Raw genomic sequence first — 19784 nt, forward strand, 5'->3', positions numbered from 1 at the left:
ATCAATTCACCCATATATAGGAAAAGGCGTTGTACAGGATAAGAAATAAAGAGACAACTTTTTTTCTAGCTAAAGAACATTCACTTGAAGGACATAAATGGCGCTGTTTCTGGGGTAGATTTTTGTGGTCTTTGATAAGACCTTTGGGAATATTTTGTAATTAGAACTGTGTAAAAATCAAAATAACATCAACAAAAAATAAAAACACAAAAAGAGGGTAAACCAAAATAATTCTAAACAGAATTCTCTAAAGTAACACCATTTTACAGTGTGTAATACAAATTTCCTACACTTTTATCACACTTCGAGCACAATTTTCCAGGGCATCAATTTCTCCAATTAATTCATTACATGAGAGACGAGTAATCAAGCCGTTCATTCTAATCAATGTGCCTCTACCCGTGATACACAGCGATCGCAGTGCTGGAAACTTTACATGTACTTTTCTTCCGCTTCATACTGCCATAATTACCCACTTGTATCTGGACACATCTAGTAGATTGTTTAATTCAAAGACTAATGATTCTGAAAAGTAATCTTCAATGCAAATACGTGTGTGTGTTAATGTGGTAGAGATGAAATTGTCATTTAACTTTTTACCGCTACACCAGAATCACACAGACAGGTACCTAAGTAAAGGTCTACATCTAAGCACTTTGAACAAAACCCATATAGATAACCAACATACAAAGTTGAGCAACTTTTCATGCACACTGCACCACTGATCTTGAGTTACAGACTGTATTACTCTCCAGAGCTGAATTCACAATTCTACAGTTTTCATCTGTCAACAAATACACTTAATAGCACAGATGCAGTTGCTAAACTACTTTTTCATACGTCAGGTTACTTTACAATGTCTGGTATAAGTACAAGACACATGGCATCATACCAAAGCAAGCACTACGCAGGCATACAGGTTTAACAAGGTATGCTGAGAGATTTCAGCTCTGTAGCAGCAGGATTGTGAAAGCTGCTTAAATGCTAAAAATCAATATATAATTAATGTAACACTCACATAGGAAAGCACAGTGAGTAAAAAAAAAGCATTTACTGCACGGTATATACAATTTTTTACTAGGTTCTATGTATAGAAATGGGGTCCTATAGATCCATTTAACATATGGGTCAAGAGTTTTTCCCATAAAAGTACACTACCAACACTACGTACACTACCCTAATCTGATTTTAAAGACGATTTGTCATCAGATTTCATATTACAAAGTGCAAGCATTATTAAACAGATCTCTTCGACCTGATGAGGCTGGTGTGTCTACTTCGAAAATCCATGTCAGAATGGCTGTGTAATTATCCCTGGCAAAGTTTTACTGCCTAATAATATAATTAGCATTTTATGAGTCCAGCTGTATTTTGAAAAATCTTTCAAAATGCAAAATACAGCCAATCAGCTGTGGATTTTTAAAGTAAGTATACCAGCGTCATCAGATCTGCGAGATCTAATAAATAATGTATGTAGTTTGTATTGTGAAATCTTGTGACAGGTCAACTTTAATAAGTTAAAAATATGGCAAAACCGAAAGAAATGAACTGGAGTATAAGTCGGAATACATGCAGCATGTAGACGCATGTTCTCACTGGCCATTAAATAGACAAAACCTAAGATAGAAACAAAATGAACATATACCCTGCTGTAAGTAGGTAAAAAGCAATAGTGCCTATAAGGCTGCGTGCCCACTATGCGTTTTTCAAGCGTTTTTGCAGCGGAATTTCCGCAGCGAAAACGCTTAAAAAACGCTTGGTAATACGTGCCCCATGGTCCCCAATGATAATCCACATGTGCTGTGCACATGCTACCGAAATTTCCGCTGCGGATTATCATTGCAGAAAAATACGCAGCATGTCCATTAATTTTGCGGACACGCAGCGTAATCGCCGCCATTGACTTGCATTGGACCGTGTGACATCCGTATCACTGCATCTGCACAAGCGGATATCACACGGTTCAATGTGCGGATGGTACCCAGGTCTGGAGAAGAGGAGACTCTCATCCAGACCCGGGTACCATAGAAACTGTAAAAAAAAGAATTTAAAATAAAAAATAAAGATTATACTCACCTTCCGATGGCCCCCGGTGTTTTCTCCGCTCCGTCCGGTCTGATGTATCGGTCGCGGTGGTGTGAAGGACCTGCCATGACGTCATTTAGTCATGTGATAGGTCACGCGGCCGCTGACGTCGGCGGTCACCAGACCTGTCACATGACTCAATGACGTCACCGCAGGTCCTTCACACTACCGCGAGCAGCCCAAGAGACCAGACGGAGCGGAGAAAACACCGGGGGACATCGGAAGGTAAGTATAATCTTTATTTTTTATTTTTTACCATTCTTATTCTTTTTTTTCAACTATTACTTGGTCACACTATATAAATCAATGCCGGTTGCAAGGATTTATATAGTGTGACCAAGTTGTCAAGCACTTTTCAAAGTGATGATGAAATCGCTTGGAAAAGCGCTTGATAACCCGCATGCAGAAATAAATGCAAAAACGCTTGACAAACGCTTCTACCTGGCAGGAAAAACGCATGTACAATCCGCATGTACAATCCGCATGTACAATCCGCATGCGTTTTTCCTGCCAGGGAGAAGCAGAAAAAATATGCAGCATTTCTGCATCGTGGGCACTTAGCCTAAATAACATAGGGAACAGTGTTTCTGATAAAAAAAAGAGCAAAAGTCATTGCACCAGCGTCAAGGTGACCCAATCGGGAAGTTCCTAACCTCTAGTATTAAAACCTTACTATGTGTCAAAAATGACCTCAATATGAATAAGGGCCGAGCAGGACCAGGGCCCAACTATGGACACCCAGAAATGGAAAGCTATATTAATATAATGACCAGCTCATAGAAAGGGAGGCCTCACCCTTACCTGCACTAAGTGCAACAACCTGAAGCAAAACCGAAAGAAATGAACTGCAGGATAAGTTGGTATATATGCAATCTGCAGGAGCATGTTCACACTGGCCATTAAACAGACAAAACGTAAGATAGAAAAAAAAAAGGAACATATATTCTATATAAAAAAAAACAGTGTTCACTAAGTACCCTATGGTATTCATATGCACTGTTGCTTTTTACTTTCTTATAGCAGGGTATATGCTCATTTTGTTTCTATCTTAGGTTTTGTAAATTAAAGATATTACTATTGTGGCTTGAGAATAATAGTTTTTCTCTTACTTCACTTGATTTCACTGACATATTTTACATAATAATTGACTGATATAATTGCAGATATTGGAAGAATACCGTTTTTCTGACACCAAAAGCTAAAGCTATTTTCACACACAACGGATTTGTGTCAGAAACTCTATTCCATGAAAATCAATTCTATGTATCTGAATGCCGTTGTTTCTACAGCATGGGCACGGCTTTCTGCAAGCCTCGTCTGGATGAAAGGCTTAATCACAGAAACTCCTGCAACAACTCCTACACTTGTTAATATATCCTTACTAGTGATGAGCGAGTATGTTCTGTTAACCCTTTTGGCGAGAATGCTTGGGTGCTCGCCGAGTATCTTCAGCATGCTCGGGTGTTTTTTTTTTAGTCACTCCGTGCGCATAATTTGCAACTGTTTGACAGCTTTAATACATGTGAGGAATGCCTAATAAACAGGTATTCCTCACATGTATTAAAGCTGTCAAACAATCGCAAATCATGAGCACGGAGTGACTAAAACATAACACCCGAGCACGCTGAAGATACTCCGAAAACACCCGAGCATGCTCGTAATTCTCGAGTAATGAGCATGCTCATCACTAATCCTTACAGATAACATTCACATAAACTACTTGCTGAAGACCAAAAATTGTAACCGGTTTTTACTTTGTGCTGTGATACCACATCCTCCCCATTTACTCTATTTTTAAAGGAGTTGCCTGGACTAATCACATTGAAGACCTATCCTTAGGGTAGATCCTCAATATGAGATCATTGGGGATCCAACACCCTGCACCTCAATTGATCAGCTGAAATCTGCTCTGGCGGCAGCTGATAGGTGGGGAATCTGTGTGTGGACCTTTTTCAAGGTTATCAATTCGGACATCTCCTTTAAGTCATGGCCTCCTCCTCCAAGTGCTGATTCACAACATCTCCCAGTTTATGGACTGGGTGATGGTACCTTTTGCCATCTATGAGTAAGATCTGCACTGCCCATGGGAGCGTCAGGATAAGATTAATCTGACCTTGGACATGATCTTCCACACAGACCCCTTAGCAGCAACAATGGTTACTTCTACAGTACGTATGCCACTGTTTTTTATGGATATGATCTCCATCATTGCGGCTAACACAGTATTCAGCAATATCAAACTCTAAAAGGTAAATGTTGAATTTTGCTTTTAGATTTTATTCTGTTGACTGAGCTTATTCCAAGAAGCTCCAAGGCTTGGCACAAACTTTACAATATATTCACACCATTGTGCCTTCATTAGTTCTTATTGTAAATCTTCCATAAAATCCTACATGGAACATTGTGACGTTATTGTTCCATCACCCTGTATACTTTTATGCAAAGGGCCGTCTGCTAGGATTTTTTAAACACTGATGTATTAAACACTGATGTATTAATTATTCTAACAACATGAAAAGAAATCTAATCCAGAGTTTAATGGGTTTTCTTTCCATTAATGTAAATAATCTAAAACAATAAAAGTTAAATATATCTATAAATATACTGTATATTATATATATCTATTTATATACATATATTTATATATATATGTACATATATTTATGATGTAATTCATAGGTATAATATACAGTATATTTATAATCATATATACAGTACAGACCAAAAGTTTGGACACACCTTCTCATTTAAAGATTTTTCTGTATTTTCATGACTATGAAAATTGTACATTCACACTGAAGGCATCAAAACTATGAATTAACACATGTGGAATTATATACTTAACAAAAAAGTGTGAAACAACTGAAAATATGTCTTATATTCTAGGTTCTTCAAAGTAGCCACCTTTTGCTGTGATGACTGCTTTGCACACTCTTGGCATTCTCTTCATGAGCTTCAAGAGGTAGTCACCAGAAATGGTCTTCCAACAATCTTGAAGGAGTTCCCAGAGATGCTTAGCACTTGTTGGCCCTTTTGCCTTCACTCTGCGGTCCAGCTCACCCCAAACCATCTCGATTGGGTTCAGGTCTGGGGACTGTGGAGGCCAGGTCATCTGGCGTAGCACCCCATCACTCTCCTTCTTGCTCAAATAGCCCTTACGCAGCCTGGAGGTGTGTTTGGGGTCATTGTCCTGTTGAAAAATAAATGATGGTCCAACTAAACGCAAACCGGATGGAATAGCATGCCGCTGCAAGATGCTGTGGTAGCCATGCTGGTTCAGTATGCCTTCAATTTTGAATAAATCCCCAACAGTGTCACCAGCAAAGCACCCCCACACCATCACACCTCCTCATCCATGCTTCACGGTGGGAACCAGGCATGTAGAGTCCATCCGTTCAACTTTTGTGCGTCGCACAAAGACACGGTGGTTGGAACCAAAGATCTCAAATTTGGACTCATCAGACCAAAGCACAGATTTCCACTGGTCTAATGTCCATTCCTTGTGTTCTTTAGCCCAAACAAGTCTCTTCTGCTTGTTGCCTGTCCTTAGCAGTGGTTTCCTAGCAGCTATTTTACCATGAAGGCCTGCTGCACAAAGTCTCCTCTTAACAGTTGTTGAAGAGATGAGTCTGCTGCTAGAACTCTGTGTGGCATTGACCTGGTCTGTAATCTGAGCTGCTGTTAACCTGCGATTTCTGAGGCTGGTGACTCGGATAAACTTATCCTCAGAAGCAGAGGTGACTCTTGGTCTTCCTTTCCTGGGGCTGTCCTCATGTGAGCCAGTTTCTTTATAGCGCTTGATGGATTTTGCAACTGCACTTTGGGACACTTTCAAAGTTTTCCCAATTTTTCGCACTGACTGACCTTCATTTCTTAAAGTAATGATAGCCACTCGTTTTTCTTTACTCAGCTGCTTTTTTCTTGCCATAATACAAATTCTAACAGTCTATTCAGTAGGACTATCAGCTGTGTATCCACCAGACTTCTGCACAACACAACTGATGGTTCCAACCCCATTTATAAGGTAAGAAATCCCACTTATTAAACCTGACAGGGCACATCTGTGAAGTGAAAACCATTTCCGGTGACTACCTCTTGAAGCTCATCAAGAGAATGCTAAGAGTGTGCAAGCAGTCATCAAAGCAAAAGGTGTCTACTTTGAAGAACCTAGAATATAAGACATATTTTCAGTTATTTCACATTTTTTTGTTAAGTATATAATTCCACATGTGTTAATTCATAGTTTTGATGCCTTCAGTGTGAATGTACAATTTTCATAGTCATGAAAATACAGAAAAATCTTTAAATGAGAAGGTGTGTCCAAACTTTTGGTCTGTACTCATACATATATATATATATATATATATATATATATATATGTATATCTGAAATATAACAATAGTGCAGTCAGGTCACTCTCTTCCATTTCTTCCAACATATCACGTCTGGGCACAGTCTATTTTTGCAGCACGTGTGAAAAACATTGCAAAACAACCTTTGTGCATCTGACCTTGTAGAGTAAAGTAAATGTGCAAAAATTAAAAAAAATAGAATCCCAAAATACTATAGTGATAGAAACTGTACAACTGGCTCCAGGGTGACAGACTAATAATGTGCCTCATGTGTACTTTGTTCTTGACTTTGTCTAGTTTACCAAGCTCCCCATATGTACTAACAAATGGTAAAAAAAAAAATCCAAATGGGGTGAAATGGTGAAAAAAAACCTCCACAATTTTGCTATTGTTTTTTTGAGGTTTATGTTTACGGTGGTGAGACAATAACAGATACTGGGAACAGCAACAGAGATTCAGTGCTGGAACGCGAGAGGGTAAGTAATGTGTGGTTTGCTGAATTTTTTATTTAAAACAAACTGTAGGCAGGGAAGAGGGGTTTTCTGAAACTGGAAATCCCCTTTAAGGGGTTAATTATAAGTTGCAATCAAATATATCACAATATGGTGTAAGGCAGCGCTAGTCATCATAATGGGGGATACTCGCTGCACCGGGTCAATTAAGGCACATAAGCAATGTCCTTCCGATAATTCACAATGCAGTTTATTATTTCCGCCACCACTGTGGCTTTGCGGCTTTCCCAGGTGAGGGTCTCTAGCCGTCGTCCCCTCATAGGCTACTGGTATGTCTTCCACACTTGACATCCAGCCTGCACCTTTCAGGGTTCTTTACTAAGCCGGCTCTCCCTCAAAGGCCACTGACATCCACGCACAGGATCCAGGCTCGGCCTTTCAGGCTGCCAGGCTTCACTCTCGGCCTCACTAGGCCTCTCACAAACGGTGTCCCACACACACGGAGCACAGGCCTCACGCCTCTCTCACTGAACACACCTGTCTCAAATTACCAGGGTTTATATATCCTGTGCACACACACACACATACTGACAGGACCTTGCTGATGTCACAGTCATGTGATCAGTCAGCTGTGTGTATAGGTCCTGTGTGCTGTCCCAGTCATGTGTACAGACCTTTACTGTGCATACAGGACCTGTATGATGTCACAGTCATGTGACCAGTCAGCTGAGGGAAAGGTATATGGTCAGGTAAAACACATCCTAGACCATTACCGTAATGCAAGCATGTCGCTACATTACATATCCCCCCCCCTCTGTTCAAACTTGTGGAGTTGAACACATAATATACACAATCACCTCATATCCCACAGCTCATACCGAGACCATGAACTTGTCAATTGCGCTGTTCAGCCCCTGGAATATTAGTCAATGACATTAGCCCATTCCTTAGGGACCTACCATTTGTCACTGTCACTGACTTCGTCGGGTCACCTTTCCGGGTTGTAACCTTGTCAGAGCTCCCCCCGCTCCCAGCGGTCAGTTGTAACCTTGTCAGGTCTCCCCGGCTCCCAGCGGTCAGTCATAATCTTGTCAGACCTCCCCCGCTCCCAGCGGTCAGTCATACAGCGGTGTGACTCACATGCCCTGGTATCTAAGGTCCGGTTCGACTCCGTACTGTCCCGTCCTCTATGGGGTCGTTTGTATGGGCTGCTCAAACCTGAGTTACTGGAGGTCTCACTACCTCTAAACCCACGCCCACTACTCTCAGGACATCTTGAAAGGTCCCTAACTCCAGCTGTAGCTGTTCTGGTATTTAGGGGGCCCTTTCTCTGTCTGGTCTCACTATTTCTAGACGGCTTCCATCTTCTGCTGCTCAGATGATGCTGTCTATCTACTCGCAGTCTAGCGAGATTCAATTGTTCTACCTCCTGCAGGTAGGTCACTCGGTACTCCAACAGCATGCGTATATATTCTAGGCTTTCTTCTGTTCCTACAGCAGAGAATGATACCATGCCGTCTTCGTCTGGTATCCAGTCCTGACGATCACGTGGACTGCTTACTTTCACCACACCAGACTTCTTGACCATCATCTGCATGGCTCGACCGCTTCTCCCAATGAGCTTTCTCACCAGAACATGAGGCACCCGGATGACCTCTTCACGCATACTGTGAGCTTTCCTCATCAGCTCCAGTTGTCTAACGGCTTGTTCCGTCTTCAACCGGAGAAACCGCTTCGTGCGAATACATCGCCAATGCATATCACTTAGGATCGCCACCCTCTTCACTGTGACTTCGGTCATGGACAGAACCACCACCTGTTTAACTTCGGAGGTCAAGTACACCTTACAGGCTTCCACAGCCTTCTTAAACTCTTCATGCACGGACTCACGGGTGCATTCTTCCCTCAAATCCTCGGGTACATCTACGAGGCATTTGTACCAAGAGGTTTCGGTCTCACCAGTGGTTTCCAGATGATCAACCAGCTCAGGGTTCAGGGACAACTGACTTTCAGCTTCTTCCCCCTGTATGCTTACCCTGAGCTGACTCACAGCTACAAATTCACGAATTTTCGTCTTGACCACTTCCACTTCATATTTATCTTCTGTTATCATGCTCTTAGCTCTCCTCAGGTCCACCTTCTCATGGTATAAGGGAGTGAGTGCAACGTGTTTGCCCTTTTCCTTCTCCAAGGAGGCCTCGTTCACTGAGTGATACTTTGTCATGCGACTTTTGAGCCCGGAAACCTCTTCCTCTAGTTCCGTCACTCGCCTCTCAGCGGCCCGTCTCTGAAGCTCTTCCTGCTTCAACTGCTCTTTTAACAGTAGAGTTCTCTCAGACCTCTCTTGCTTCAAATGGGCCTGAAGCAATTCCTTGAGCTCCCTGATCTCGGCTCTTACTTCCACCGTATCATCCAAGCTCGCATCACTCGAGGAGGTATCTGCTTCATACCTCCCATCACCAGTGGTCAACTCCTGGCCCTGGTCTGTGGCTTTTCCGATGGACTCCTCCATCCTCTCTCGCTCAGCTTCCATCTTGCTGACTGTTTCCTTAAGGTACGTCTCCGCCTTCTGGAGAGTATCACAGGACATCTGTAGCTCCTTCACCTGAGCTTCCAGATCTAGGGTCTTTCCCCGGAGACCATCATTCTCCTCACGGGTGTCTTGCAGAGTGGTCTCAACCACTTGGCGCACTTGCTCTGCACCCGCTTTATCCTCCTCTAGTTTTTCTTTTACCTTGAGGAGATCCTCATAATCTCTCTTAAGTTGTTGCAGTTCCATACCGAACTTTTCATCACACTCCTTCTTGGAGTCCCACAGCTCCTGGTTGAACTGTTCACGCAATCGTTCTAGGTTTTGTTCACGCCCAGCAACTTCATGCTGCAGCACCTCTTTGAGGGCAGACAGCTCTAACTGTACCAGGGAGAAGCGATCTTTCACCTCGCATAACTCATCTTCACACACCGCTTTGTCAATCTGTAATTGAAAAACCTCCTCCTTGATTTTGCGGCGGTCCTCCTTAATTCCGTAGAACATTTCCTTCCAATGGTTAATTTCCGCGTTGCTCCCCTCCATGTCTCGCTGCCAGTTCCTCATAAGCTGGTATATTTTCTGCTGCTCAGACTCCAGGTTCAGCTGGTCTGAGGACACGTTCCCTGGGTTTTCACATAACTGCTGCACGTCAATCTGACACTGAGGCTCCAGCTCTTGGTCATGACTGGCCGCCTCCCCTTTCAGGGCTGTCGGATCCTGACTCGTCAGTCTCAGTACCGTACCGGAGGTTGCTACTGGCAACGTCATCTCCTCTTCTACCTCTAAAGGAGGATCCACACTTGAAGCATAGGCACACAGTACTATATTCTCTTTATTTTCATTTTCAGGGAGTACTACCGGAGCAACCTTTTTGTGGCCCTTGCGCTGTTGACGACGAGAGGGGGACTCTCTCCCCTCGTCTAGCCCCTCCTGACCGAACTCACTTTTTACTTTCATAGCGTCACAGTCAGCTATGGGGTCTGTGTCACTCCTCATGGTGTTGTGGACTAACAGGTCACCTCCCACTTTGACGTCACCCCCTTCTACTGGAGTTACCCCGTTATCAACGTTCACATTGTCATTTTTAGGAGGTACCAACCCACAACCAGTAACAATTTCCAGTTTTCTGCAGTCCACACTCTTGTGAAAATCCGCCCCTTTTTTTGTCTCCGCCCCCTTTTTAACAATCACACCGGCAGGGTAATTTTTACACAAAAAATCAGCAGTAGTCTTAGGACTCAGTTCACAACATCTCTTACCACCTCCCCGGGCACTCTGGGACAACACTGGCGCCCCCGGAGAGTCCATAGAATGGTCCACTGCCGCCATTCCATATGGTGCCCACAGCTCCTGCGGTTCCTGCACCATGTCCAGTAAAAGTTTCCCAAATACCTGCTCCGGTCCCAACCGGCCCTTCAACCGCTCAATAGCTCCAGACAGATCTGCTGCTTTGCTCACAGCCATCGCAGTACGCTGTTCACACTAGAACTTCACCGCTCTCCCGGAAAAAATATTCGTGGCTCCGCCGAGCCACCGCAAACCAGATTTGAGTGCGACGATAATCTTCGCAACCCCGCCGAGTTTCCGCAAGATGCTTTAAAGTTCGTGAGCCCCGCCGAGCCACAGCAAACCAGGTTTGAGTGCGAAGCCAATCTTCGCAACCCCGCCGAGTTGCCGCAAGATGCTTTATCCACACTCGTCGTCCTGTGCCGTTGACGCTAGCAACCGGGCTGTCGTTGCCCGCATTCTCCACCATATGTAAGGCAGCGCTAGTCATCATAATGGGGGATACTCGCTGCACCGTGTCAATTAAGGCACATAAGCAATGTCCTTCCGATAATTCACAATGCAGTTTATTATTTCCGCCACCACTGTGGCTTTGCGGCTTTCCCAGGTGAGGGTCTCTAACCGTCGTCCCCTCGTAGGCTACTGGTATGTCTTCCACACTTGACATCCAGCCTGAACCTTTCAGGGTTCTTCACTAAGCCGGCTCTGCCTCAAAGGCCACTGACATCCACGCACAGGATCCAGGCTCGGCTTTTCAGGCTGCCAGGCTTCACTCTCGGCTTCACTAGGCCTCTCACAAACGGTGTCCCACACACACGGAGCACAGGCCTCACGCCTCTCTCACTGAACACACCTGTCTCAAATTACCAGGGTTTATATATCCTGTGCACACACACACACATACTGACAGGACCTTGCTGATGTTACAGTCATGTGATCAGTCAGCTGTGTGTATAGGTCCTGTGTGCTGTCCCAGTCATGTGTACAGACCTTTACTGTGCATACAGGACCTGTATGATGTCACAGTCATGTGACCAGTCAGCTGAGGGAAAGGTATATGGTCAGGTAAAACACATCCTAGACCATTACCGTAATGCAAGCACGTCGCTGCATTACAATGGGCAGAGTCAGATGACCATGTGAATCAAAGCGAGATCGGAATGAAGTGCACGGACTGGCCAGTGGCTCTGCTGACCCGAGCGCGACAGCTGCATAGGAATACATTAAGTCGTCACACTCCGGTTGGGAGAGCCGCCGGCCAGTCGGTGCACTTCATTCCGATCACTCTCCGATTTATACAGCCGTCTGACTCTGCCCTTACTGTGATATATTTGATTGCGACTTATAATTAACCCCTTAAAGGGGTTTTTCAATCAAATATATCACAGTAAGGTCAAAGTCAGACAGACGTATAAATGGGAGCGAGATCGGAACAAAGTTGGGCCGTGCACTGCTTTCCGATCTATACGGCCATCTGACTCTGCCCTAATAAATATACGTAACTTAGTATCCAGTGACTAACTAGGTAGTAACTTAATCAAGTGTGTTTAGAAAACCCACCTCACCGTACAACAAGGTAACAATAAAATACAATGAATTACCAGAAAGTAATAAACCAAAAAGTGAACCTATTGGCCTCAAATTCACTCCTTATAATTGTGATTACAAAAGAAAAAAGAAATCGAAGGTTGTGGCAGCCACAATAAACATCTGACATCTATCTTATGAGAGAGTCCTGGATGGATGAGAAGAACACCTGACGCTGGTCGTGAGTGGATATCGCCATTTGTACTATCTTGTTTTGAGCGGTTCGGCATTACATTTATCGAGCCATAGTCTTACGTCTGCTGTGTAACATCATAAGACGCTCGGGGTTTTTAAGTTATAAAGCAGTTATGTTGTAGTCCATATCCCCTACAGGGTCATTATATGCCCAAAAAGGGTTTACACGGCTTAATTGGAATCTAGTCCATTTTTTTTTTTTTGAACACTCGACAGTTTCATCCTGTGATGCGTTCATGCTTCTTGTAAGTACAACCCTATTTATTCCCTCAAGCAAGGAACACAATGTGACTCGTCTTCTTTCAATGATCTAGAAGCTGAAACAGGGGTCACACATCAGTACCAGCAGCCTGGCAGGTCAGCCAATTAATTTATAGTTCTCTTGTAAAAACTTCCTGAGATCCTTCTCTTGGCAGAACATTACAGAGTGATAATATCCCAATAAATGTCACCCTTGATCAGCTCAGCTTGCGCCTCAACAAAACCTGCGAAAAGGTCCAGTCTTGTCTGTATATTGCTTATTCATTCATGTGATAAATAAGAAAAGGAAAAACATTTCTAAAAAAAAAAAAAAATTTGGGAAAAATTGCACAAAACACAACAGGTGCAGCGAGTGCTATCAGGAATAATCATTTCATTGTCTGCCTCAATCAACATTAGGATTGATCTGAATTTTTTTTAATATTTTTTCACTACATGGGAAAATTATGTTAGATAATATTGTGATGCATTTATGAGATATTTTTAATTTTCGTCATTAATTCTGCGGAGTGTGTACTCTATATTCACAATATGGATGAAAGTATGGGAATAGAACACCTACAGGAAGTTTTCTGACCTCCCATTCTAAATCCATTGGTATTAATATGGAGTTGGTCCCCCCTCTGCAGTATAGCTCATTACAGTAAGTATAACAGTTATGAGCTAAAGTGTCTAGTTACCTGAGTCACATCACTTCATAGCATGTTCAGTATATATATATATATATATATATATATATATATACTGTATATATATATATATAAATATATATATATATATACATATATATATATATATATATATATATATATATGTATATAGCTACACAGAGCCCCAAATTCCCATAAGCTGCTAACATTCTGACTTCCTGCAGCCACCACTAGATGGCACTTATGGCATGCTTTGTTATTGACTATAATGTATACACAGTATGCAGTAAACTCTCATGCTCCCTCTAGTGGTAGCTGCAGGATGTTATCTTTTAAATCAATGTCAAAGCAGGAGCTCAGTATTAGAAAAACCAAGCTAAAAACCCCTTAACAAAAGTAGCAGCCATTATAACTAAAACATTTTTAGCCTAACTAGTATTTTACCCTTACACCTGTTGCTTAGGAAACAATTATTTATCTGGAAGTAACAGGTTAAATGATCACTACAACCCCCAAAATACTCTTAATATGTTTATTGAAATCTCTTAACTGTGGATATTGCCCATTTATAAGAATGGATGCAATTTTTTTGGGGGGGTGGAGGAGTGGAAATAGTATAACAATATCTCCATTGTATGACCGCTGATGGATCTATTGTGATATTCAGGCATTATCAGGATATCTGAGGTCATTTAAAAAATGTATATTTTTAATAAAGCCATGCAGAATCTGTGGTGAGTAGTGATGAGCGAGCATGCTTGTTACTCAAGATTTACGAGCATGCTTGGGTGCTCGCCGAGTATCTTCAGCGTGCTCGAGTGTTATGTTTTAGTCACTCCGTGCTCATGATTTGCAACTGTTTGACAGCTTTAATACATGAGAGGAATACCTGTTTCTTAGGCATTCCTCACATGTATTAAAGCTGCCAAACAGTGGCAAATCATGCGCACGAGAGACTAAAACATAACACTCGAGCACGCTGAAGATACTCGGCGAGCACCTGAGCATGCTCGACGAAAGGGTTAACAGAACATACTCGCTCATCACTAGTGGTGAATTCAATCCATTCACGCTGTGATAAAAGCATGCGTTCAGTAGTTGGTGTTAAATGAAGTACATAAGAAGGCTGCCCGAGGCACCTCTTAGTCTATACGGGCTGCAGAGAGGATGGTTTACATGTACCTCACTGTACCACAAAGAATCAGTGAATAGTAGTTTCCAAAAATCAGTCAGGACATTAGCCATTATGGAAAAATATCTTAAAGAAACCTATAATTCTATACAGTATATATTTTTTTAATATTAGGAAAAATAATCTGTATGCACAAAACCATGAAGATGTCCGTTATGCTTTTTTTATGTTTTCATGTGCTACATGTTTCCAGCTGATCTTGACCTCTCGATTCAATAACAATGGCAGAATATAATAAATATAATATTCATGTCATCCATCATTTTTCTAGCTTATTGAAAAATATTTATGCAATGAACCAAAGACGAAGAGGAATCAGGATCCTTTATAGGCTGTGCACCTGGGGACACTTGTTATTTAGGTCTGTGACCGCCAAGTTACTAAGGGTCTGTTGTTTCATGGATATCACAGTCATTGGGGAGGTCCTATAGCTGTTATAAGGTGGTCTATGACTGTTATAGGGGTCGCTGTGCACCTCTCCCTATTATTGGTGGACGCTATTGTTGGGAGTCCGGCGACTGTCTCAGTTATAGGAACACCCGGGCAGTCTTTGTTAGGGTGGAGGGATACATTACAGAAAATTCTCGCCACCCTTGTCCTACGTTCCATCATGAAATATATATGACAAAGTTAAGGTGCTCTGACAGAAGAGAGAGAAAGACTAAAAACATCAGTGCTAACCATTGGCTCATGCATTTAATCCAGGGTTTGGGGGTGGTGAGGCATGCTGGGGTGCTGTTAGTATCACAGGTTCCGAAAGTTTATCTAAATGTTCCAAATAAACCATTTTTGGTGGTACAATGAATATACCGTATATATAATATATCACCTACCGGAGTGTGGGATTGTTCTGTCAGCTTTTTCTCCCACAGTTTTAAACGCTGTTCTCGTTCTTTCAGCTCTTGTTCCTTAAAGCTCAAGTCTCGCTCTAGTTTCTTAAGCCTCTCCAGTGTTTCTTCGATTTCACATCTGCGCGATAAACAAGGTAACATGGATGTTATTTCCTACATTTATACAACCTGCATAACATAGAAGAACGTCATACTTCCCATCATGCTGGATATCACTGTGTTCAGGTCTAAAGGCTTTTAGGATCTATGTGTCAAGATGCAGCTAAAACTTACCAACAAGATCCAAACAATATACAGTACAGACCAAAAGTTTGGACACACCTACTCATTTAAAGATTTTTCTGTATTTTCATGACTATGAAAATTGTACATTCACACTGAAGGCATCAAAACTATGAATTAACACAGGTGGAATTATATACTTAACAAAAAAGTGTGAAACAACTGAAAATATGTCTTATATTCTAGGTTATTCAAAGTAGCCACCTTTGGCTTTGATGACTGCTTTGCACACTCTTGGCATTCTCTTGATGAGCTTCAAGAGGTAGTCACCGGAAATGGTTTTCACTTCACAGGTGTGCCCTGTCAGGTTTAATAAGTGGGATTTCTTGCCTTATAAATGGGGTTGGGACCATCAGTTGTGTTGTGCAGAAGTCTGGTGGATACACAGCTGATAGTCCTACTGAATAGACTGTTAGAATTTGCATTATGGCAAGAAAAAAGCAGCTAAGTAAAGAAAAATGAGTGGCCATCATTACTTTAAGAAATGAAGGTCAATCAGTGCGAAAAGTTGGGAAAACTTTGAAAGTGTCCCCAAGTGCAGTTGCAAAAACCATCAAGCGCTACAAAGAAACTGGCTCACATGAGGACCGCCCCAGGAAAGGAAGACCAAGAGTCACCTCTGCTTCTGAGGATAAGTTTATCCGAGTCACTAGTCCCAGAAATCGCAAGTTAACAGCAGCTCAGATGAGAGATCAGGTCAATGCCACACAGAGTTCTAGCAGCAGACACATCTCTTCAACAACTGTTAAGAGGAGACTTTGTGCAGCAGGCCTTCATGGTAAAATAGATGCTAGGAAACCACTGCTAAGGACAGGCAACAAGCAGAAGAGACTTGTTTGGGCTAAAGAACACAAGGAATGGACATTAGACCAGTGGAAATCTGTGCTTTGGTCTGATGAGTCCAAATTTGAGATCTTTGGTTCCAACCACCGTGCCTTTGTGCGACGCAGAAAAGGTGAACGGATGGACTCTACATGCCTGGTTCCCACCGTGAAGCATGCAGGAGGAGGTGTGATGTTGTGGGGGTGCTTTGCTGGTGACACTGTTGGGGATTTATTCAAAATTGAAGGCATACTGAACCAGCATGGCTTCCACAGCATCTTGCAGCGGCATGCTATTCCATCCGGTTTCCGTTTAGTTGGACCATCATTTATTTTTCAACAGGACAGTGACCACAAACACACCTCCAGGCTGTGTAAGGGCTATTTGACCAAGAAGGAGAGTGATGGGGTGCTACGCCAGGTAACCTGGCCTCCACAGTCACCAGACCTGAACCCAATCGAGATGGTTAGGGGTGAGCTGGACCGCAGAGTGAAGGCAACAGGGCCAACAAGTGCTAAGCATCTCTGGGAACTCCTTCAAGATTGTTGGAAGACCATTTCCGGTGACTACCTCTTGAAGATCATCAAGAGAATGCCAAGAGTGTGCAAAGCAGTCATCAAAGCAAAACCTGGCTACTTTGAAGAGCCTAGAATATAAGACATATTTTCAGTTGTTTCACACTTTTTTGTTAAGTATATAATTCCACATGTGTTAATTCATAGTTTTGATGCCTTCAGTGTGAATGTACAATTTTCATAGTCATGAAAATACAGAAAAATCTTTAAATGAGAAGGTGAGTCCAAACTTTTGGTCTGTACTGTATGTAAAGACGTAACAACATCTCAAAAGATCTGATTTAGGGCAGGTGCAGACGGGCGTATATATTCTCTCATCCGAGAGAATCGGACTGATTACGCAAGAGTTTGATCAGAGTATGATCACAGTGTGATCCGATTCTCTCTGGAATAGGAATAGAAGGAGAAAATATTTTTTCCATCTTCTCCATTCTGTCAGTCCATGGAAATCGGACTGCACTCAGATGTCATCTGAGTGCAGCCCGATGTTTTTCAAAGACTCAATGACTGGCATGACCGAATACGATCCGAATATCAGACCAAACTCAGGTATGCTGCGATTTTTTTCCCCAGACTTGCTCTGTCAAAGGAAAAAATTGGACATTTGCACGGTCCCATGGGCTAACATTGGTCTGAATGCGATCCAATGTTTTGTCGGATCACGCTCGGACTTAAAATACAGCCTAGTGCAAAAGCCCTAAAAATGCTAAATATTGGTGTCCAACCTGGGGGTCTCCTACAAGTGGCGATACTCAACATTATGTTTTTTACTCATTACTAAAGGGGTATTCCCATCTCCAAGATCCTATCCCAATATGTAGTAGGTGTAATAATAATAATATCAGCAAATATCTCCAATTAGAAATGTAGTATAGTTTTTCTGATTCGTTATGTCTCTTTCCTCATGTGCAGGCATCGCAGGACCTTAGGTATCCATGGTTACGTCCACTGATCAAGTCACTGTTAGTTAGCTACTTACTAGTGGTTGTAACCATGGATACCTAAGGTCCTGCGATGCCTGCACATGAGGAAAGAGAGACAGCGAATCAAAAATACTATACTACATTTCTAATTGGAGATATTTGCTAATATTATTATTAATACACCTACTATATATTGGGACAGGATCTTGGAGATGGAAATACCCCTTTAATGTTAACACAAACACCATGCACAGAAAAAAAAAATCTGCTGGCCTGCGGCCATTTTGAGTGTTGCATGCGCACTTTCTTAAGCCAAATCAGACCAAAATAGTACATTTCTTTGTTATTTTTATGTGGACCATCAGTCTGCACAAAAAGGCTGCCATAAACTAAAATGTGCCCATGTGGTACAAAATTGGACATGTGAATCAAGCTTTAAGTGTTCAAATAACATTTGGATAAAAAAAGGATTGGGCATGCTGAATTTCAACATGTCCAATCCCTTGTTCTCAGAGTTTTTCGGCAGTGGCTTATTTTCCCTTTAGCTACTGAGGACTCGTGCACCGAGTGTCATTATGAGGGGAATCACAAAAGGCATAGATTGCCGCTTCTCATGCAACCACTGGGTAAGATGTGATGCACATCTATTGCAGAATATATGTGGAGCCCAACTCTTGTCCTGAGCTCCTATTCTGCAGTCAAAATACAGGTTGTAGGCTTTCCTTATCATTCATGGTAGTTAAGTTCCGTCTTTGTGACTCAAAAGTGACTTCTCTGCACATGTAGCAAAAACTATCCGCTTTGTTAATGCAAGAACGAGGCATATCTGAAAAAACATATAGAAACATGTCAATATGCTAAGAAATCCTAAAACTGTACACCTTACACAGAGAGCATTTATAAAAGTAGGTCACGCAACTGTAATTAGGATTACGTCACCGGTGCTGAGTTGGCGTTTTTTGATTGGTCTCTTTAAGATGATAGAATACTGAAGGCTCAATAGACTAAATAGATGATGTGATAGACTAACTACTAACAATGCAATAACGATGATGAAATAATAAAGATGCAATTTTTCTACAAGCCTGCATGAAAGGTGTCATAAGTAATTATGACCTCCTCTGGATCTTGAAAATTAGACCCAATCTGCAAACGTAAGCATCATATTCATTTTCTGCACCACAAAATTAGTTGAGTTCAACTGTTTTCGTCTCTGAACCGATTTGGCTGTAGAACAGTGATATATACTTGGGATTTCACAAATCTGAGATCTTTGGAAAATGTTCCTGATGTAACTAATTAGTAGTATTAGTAGATATCCCAAGTCCTTGCACGAGGACAGAACTTTAAAATTCCGAAATGTGAATTCATTATTTTATCCTAATATTGTTACAATGGATTTCAGAGTAGACGGCTATTCTCAAACTCTGCGCTCATATTCAGGCTAATGCAAGTGGGATGATATTTTACATTGTAGGGCATCAAACACGAAACTATAGGACTCAAATAAACACCACTTTTCTCAGACGCTCATGGAGATTTCATATACTGTATATGGTCAAAACCCTAACAAAAAAAAAAGACTTTTTATTATACTTTTTATTTTTGTATTAAAAGTGGGACAAGAGCGCACACAGACCACATGGTAACTTATTCATAGCTTACAACAAAGAAAAAAATGTCCTTCACAAAGGCCAATATTTTTTATCAGGCAATGTAGAAATATAGATTGGGTTACCG

General features: G+C 42.0%; 1 protein-coding gene across 3 annotated transcripts in view; it reads right to left on the bottom strand.

Moving 5' to 3' along the window:
- MAP3K20 (mitogen-activated protein kinase kinase kinase 20) overlaps positions 1–19784 on the bottom strand; it is a 187435-nt gene that overhangs the window by 72811 nt on the left and 94840 nt on the right. For all 3 annotated transcript variants that reach the window (XM_073646928.1, XM_073646929.1, XM_073646930.1), the window contains exon 11: positions 15425–15560. In XM_073646928.1, the coding sequence (XP_073503029.1) occupies positions 15425–15560 (136 nt within the window). The remainder of the gene's footprint in view (positions 1–15424; positions 15561–19784) is intronic.

The sequence above is a fragment of the Phyllobates terribilis genome, unplaced genomic scaffold (genome assembly GCF_046119375.1).
Source record: "Phyllobates terribilis strain yellow unplaced genomic scaffold, ASM4611937v1 Scaffold_9__5_contigs__length_417890890, whole genome shotgun sequence".
Classification (NCBI taxonomy): Eukaryota; Metazoa; Chordata; class Amphibia; order Anura; family Dendrobatidae; genus Phyllobates; species Phyllobates terribilis.